This window comes from Octodon degus, unplaced genomic scaffold (genome assembly GCF_000260255.1).
Source record: "Octodon degus isolate 3935 unplaced genomic scaffold, OctDeg1.0 scaffold00203, whole genome shotgun sequence".
NCBI lineage: Eukaryota > Metazoa > Chordata > Mammalia > Rodentia > Octodontidae > Octodon > Octodon degus.
The window spans coordinates 597,972-603,638 of NW_004524779.1; the positions used below are offsets into that span (position 1 = coordinate 597,972).

The 5,667-nt window shown below is 36.1% G+C and overlaps 1 protein-coding gene across 1 annotated transcript in view; it reads left to right on the top strand.

The window, feature by feature from the left end:
* The window catches only part of Dlg1 (discs large MAGUK scaffold protein 1), a 234,933-nt gene that overhangs the window by 182,402 nt on the left and 46,864 nt on the right, over nucleotides 1-5,667 (top strand). Inside the window, exons 12-13 of the mRNA XM_004644568.2 lie at nucleotides 796-940; nucleotides 4,649-4,769. Of these exons, the coding sequence (XP_004644625.1) occupies nucleotides 796-940; nucleotides 4,649-4,769 (266 nt within the window). The remainder of the gene's footprint in view (nucleotides 1-795; nucleotides 941-4,648; nucleotides 4,770-5,667) is intronic.

The following is a 5,667-nucleotide window of genomic DNA, read 5'->3' on the forward strand; positions in this document are numbered from 1 at the left end:
CTAGAAAGAATGTATGCAATGTGTTAATTATTGAAACTGTCCTACCAATTTGATTTGAAACTGTCTCATTGCTATTTGTTTATCAATAAAATTATGGGATAAATAAAGAATGGGGGATCTCTACTATTGATAGTAGAGATATAAATTTAAATAATTTGATGTACAGAGAAAGTAAAGGCGTTCATCTTACTGATGTTTTAAATGATATTCAGCACTAATGAAGGTCTTAAGTAGATGAACAGTCTGGTAATACATGAATTTATCAAAGACATTTAGGAGAACAGTTTAAATACCTATTAATTTGGGACTAGTTTAATAAAGTAAGATATAACAGTGTAATGGAAGTAGTGTGTAGTGGGTGTTTTTTTAATTTTAGTGTATATCTCAACATGGAAGTCTCTAAGATATTTAATATTAAGGACCCATTTGCAAAATATGCTGTAACATCATCTCATATCGTTAAATAAAGAATTAAAGTATGCCCACACACTTTACATTCCTAAATTCATAAGAGAGGAAGTTAACATGTATACTTTGAGAATATCAAATAATGAAGCCAGGGAGATGGCTCAGTAGAATAAGTGCTTCCCTGGAAAGCACAAAGGCTGGAGTTCAATCCATGGTTCTGCAAAAAAAAAAAGTAAAACTTCAATAAATAATAAAAATGGATTTTCTTTTCACACACTTCTGTCTTTTAAATCACTTTCTATATTTATTCCCTGATTTGATGTCATGTATAGCCAAAGTCAAGAAAGCAAATACCAATGTTTTAAATGCCTTGGGATTTTCTTTTAGGTGAATAGTGTATGTTTAGAAGAAGTTACTCATGAAGAAGCAGTAACTGCCTTAAAGAACACGTCTGATTTTGTTTATCTGAAAGTGGCAAAACCCACAAGTATGTATATAAATGATGGCTATGCACCACCTGATATCACCAACTGTAAGTCTTTTTGCTTCAATTTATGTTCTTTAAATGTTGTGCACTTTAATGAAATGTTTCATATATAATACAAATAGATAAGCATTGCAAAATTATTTTTAAATGACTTAAACTTTTTAATCTAATAGTTTGTGAGAATTTTTGTAATATGAAGGTAGGATCCTTTTCTCTTTTACTGCGTAACAATGTGAAGCATTGTTTCTCAAGATATTATGTAAACAGTAGTCATCAGAAAGTATTTGTAGATAATGTAAATTTTTGTTTTGTTCTCAAAGTTTTAAGCTTAAGCACAGTAACATAACAGTTTATTAGCAAGCTGCTCTGTGCTGCTGGTTCGGGTTAGGTACTTTGAGAAATTGATTTTAAATATTCCTAGGACATAAGGAATTTTCTATACCCTCAGTTAAAGAAGCACAGATACTCTCTTTGTGCATTAAGCTTCTAATTCAGTGTTGGCAAACTTCTTAGAGCGTTCAGTGATAATAGACAGCTCACAGCAGCACAAATGTATAGCACCACCATTGTGAGTTTCTTCCCTATTTGTATGCAGTCCAATGTGTTGCATAAAACCAAATTGTTGGGGCTGGAGAGACAGCTCAGCATTCTGAGCACCTGCCTGGCAAGTGCAGGGATCCGAGTTTGGTCCCTGGTACTATGTGCTGTGCCAGAACCCTAGGCACCCTGTGCCAGCCACCGAAACTGGGCATGGTGTCACACGTCTATATTCCCAGCACTGGGGAGGCTGAGACAGGATCACTTCGAGTCTGAATTGTGTAGCAAGGCCCTGTAACAAACAAATGAACAAATAAATAAATAAATATTTAAAAAGAAAAAAATTGTTATACAGTACTTACATATTTTAAGTGTATAAACTGAGATAGAAATATACTTTAATGTGTTTGTGTTGATTGAAAAATGAAAGCTTTATAAATGAATTCTTATATAAGTGAATTACTCAAGGATAAGTGAATTCCTAATATTCAACCTTTCTAATGGATAGGTGGTGTCTTATACAAAGATTTTTGTATATTTTTATTTGAGATTAAAGATGCAGTTTCAGTAATTATTTAGTTCAATTCAGATATCGGTCATCTTTTGAATATACTTTTGTCTTTAAGGCAAACACGCACATTTGGGATATTTAGTCCCAAACTGAGAATGGGTGCTTGGTAACAACCAAGTATACAAGCAACCAGGCTGCTTCTTACAAATATGCTAAGCAGGCCTGGGGGATAGCTCAGTAGAAAAAGCACTTGCCTGGCAAGCACAGGGTCCTGAGTTCAATCTCCTGTACCGCAAAAAAAAAAAAAAAAAAAGCAGAGAAAAAATTTTTTATTATTCCTTGCTTTGTATAAGAATTTGACCTTTAAACATGGAATAGCTAGTCCTAAAGAGAGATAATTAAATGACTATTTATTTGCCTATATAGGTAGGATATTTATTTCTTTGTTGTTGATGTTGTTTTCCACCCATTATTGAACAAATAGAATATTACAAAAAAATTACATGTAGTTCACTTTGCTAGTTCAACTTCTATCGTGTGTGTGTGTAATTTTTTTTAACGTGTTTGGTACAGGGTCTCACCACACAGCTCAGACCCATAGTGATCTTCCTGTTTTCAGCCTCCCCAGAACTGGGATTACAGGTGTGTACCACCAGGCCCTGTGTCAGTGGCCAGCTCATTGTGCCCAGGGGCAGGGCAGTGTGGCATGTGGTGCCGGGATTCAAACCCCAGTCACTGTGTATGCCTAAGCAGGCACTTTGTCCACTAAGCTCTCTTACTGGCGCAAATTCTATCATATTTTATTCACAGTCCTTTCTCTTGCACAGCTACTGTGATGAAAATCGTTGTGTAATTCTAGTTCATATTTATTCTATATAAACAAATTATGAACAGTTTATTCATGTGGGTCATTTTAAAAGCATTTGTGTTTGATTTTTTTATATAAGTGATTTTTATCTGTTAAGCCTTAAGGCTTTATTAAGCATTCAATTTATTGCCTGCTCTGTATAGTGTAGCCATCTGATGTCTTCCTCGTGAATCTTTCTTTATTCACTGAAGATTTTAGTTCAAGCCCATTGTCTTTTCTTGCTATTTGTATAGTATTCTCCATAGTGATAACCAAAATCCACGCAATTTAGCCAAAACCCTGGCCTGTTGGTGTTTTGATCTGTTCCTAACTATCTTGCCCCCTTCGGCTTAGGTAAATGCTTGCTAGATAATACTTTAGATCTTATTTGTGGTGATCAGTTCCTTCATCATATTGAAAATACTAGCTTAAGCCATCCCACTTCTCTGTCCAGCCATCAGTTCACACACCCATTCTTGCAGTTCAACTTCATTTTGACCTCCATTTACTTGATATTATTACTTTATTGCCCCCTTCACATTTCTTTCTAGTTGTTTATTTAGCCTAGGCTCAATTGTGTCATGATACTTATTCCCTTGCTTGTATCTCCTGATTCTTTGGCCTTTTCTCCTTACGTGGGAAAAGTACCTAACACTGTTTCAAACAAACTGTCTTTTTCATTCCTGCTTCTAAAAGTTGAGTGTGGCTGGAGAAGTGCACAAAGTTGTGCTGACATTTAACTGTTGGATGATCTGGATGCCTTCAGTCCTGCCAGCTGCATTTCTCTAATTCACTCTCCTCACACTCGGGAGAGTTCTTCCCTCATCATAATTTTACTTGCTATCCACACCTGTAGCCGATGACTATCTTATATTCCATTAAGCACCCAGAATAGAATGTCTTTACTCTCTTGCTTTTAAATATGCTTATGTAAATACAGTTTTGCCCAAAAGTTCTGCTATCCCGTGTGTATAATGAAGTAATTCGTTATTCCTGTCAAAGAGTTTTGTTTCTATGCTCAATCTCATTTCCTATCCAAAAGGATCTTGTTCTTACGTCTATCCCTTGTCTCTACTACATAATGATGTTCTTTCCACTGAATCACTGCCATGAGCACACAAACATGTTATGTAACATTCCCTATCTTGAGGATCTGAGGGTAAGAAGTGACCTTCCTACCATTCAAGATACTAGTGTTATTGCTCCTTTTCTCTATTTAATGCTAAAAAGAAATAATACTCCTACTATCTAAGGAACACTTTCACATGGGCAGGGGCAGTACTCTAGGATATTCAGTATAACCATAGGGGGAGAAATACAGATGAAAAGTATACTTATTAATAGAGCAAATCCACTGTCCTTGTCCTTTTTTTTTTTTTTTTTTTTGGAAGTTTATTGGCAGTTTAGGAATACAGAATGAACACATTCATTATAGGGATTTATATCTCTGCATGATGTGTCTTGTTTTCCACTTTCACATGGCCTTACCTGGATTACATTGTACAACTAGATTAATGTATAAGGCAACAAAATGTTGTGTTTTCTCAAAAAGGCAAAGATTTCTTGTTTTTATGTTTGGAAAACAATTAAACCCAGGCAGATACTATTCCATTGAGCTACATCCCCAGCCTAAAAGAATGCAAATAGGATATATTTGCCTGATTTATCCAAATATCTAAAGTAATCTTTAACCTGGAAATTGCGTTTGTGCCATTTTTTTAGCTGGTAAATTTTTTCTGCTAGATTCTAATATGTAAATTAGTAAACAAATTATACTTTACATTACCTTAAAATTTACATAGAAGGTGCTGAGTGACTTGTTTCAGTTTTTTAGTTTTTCACTTTCTTTGTTTTAAAGCAGCTTCTCAGCCTGTTGATAATCATGTTAGCCCATCTTCCTTCTTGGGCCAGACACCAGCATCACCAGCCAGATACTCACCAGTTGCTAAAACAATGCTTGGAGATGATGAAATCACTAGGTAAGGAATTTAAATTAAGATTCACGTTTTTACATAAAGTCAATTTTTCAATAATTATTCAGTCCTATTAGTTGTACATAATAATAGGTTTTATGCTGTGCTTTGTAAAGCACGCTATTAATCAGCAACAAATGATAGCCACAATATTTAGGGCTAACAATTTTATTGACAGTTAATAAACTTAAACCTTTGTAATTTTCACCTGAAGGAGATATACCAGAAATATAAAAACATTTTTTATTACAAATATCTGTGGAGGTTTTTTTTTGTTTTTTGGGGGGGTGTGTGTGTGTTTTGTTTTTGTTTTTGTTTTGTGGCCTGCTCAGCCCGTCCTGGGAGCGGGGCTGGTGCAACATACGGTGCCAGGTACCAAACTACAGTCCCTGTGCTTGCTTGAGCTTGCCTGTTGCTTTTCTCACTGACCTATTGCGCTTTTTTTTGGCAGAACTGGGGATTGAACTCAGGCCCTTGTGCTTGCCAGGCAAGTGTTTATTCTACTGAGCCATCTCCAGGCCCTCTGTTGCTTTTTTTAATACCACTTTTTTTTTTTTTTTTTTTTTTTTTTTTTTGGAGGCCAGAAGATGCCTCTAGGGCATTTCTGGTTTGCCATGAGTATCTGGGTTCGAACCACAGCAGCTTGAGCTTGAGTGCTTTGTGGTATTCGCCCAATAACACTATTTTTTAAGGCTTGGTGAGACCTAAGAAATTAGCTTAGGTAAAACGTAAAAATATACTTGAGGGGCTGGTCAGACAGTTCAGTGGACTAAAGTGCCTGCTTATGCATGTGCAGCGACCAGGGTCTGATCCCTGGTGTGCCATGCCGGCCCCGCTCCCAAGGCACACTGAGACTGGGCGTGGTGGCGCACGCCAATAACCCCAGCACTTGGGAGGCTGAAAA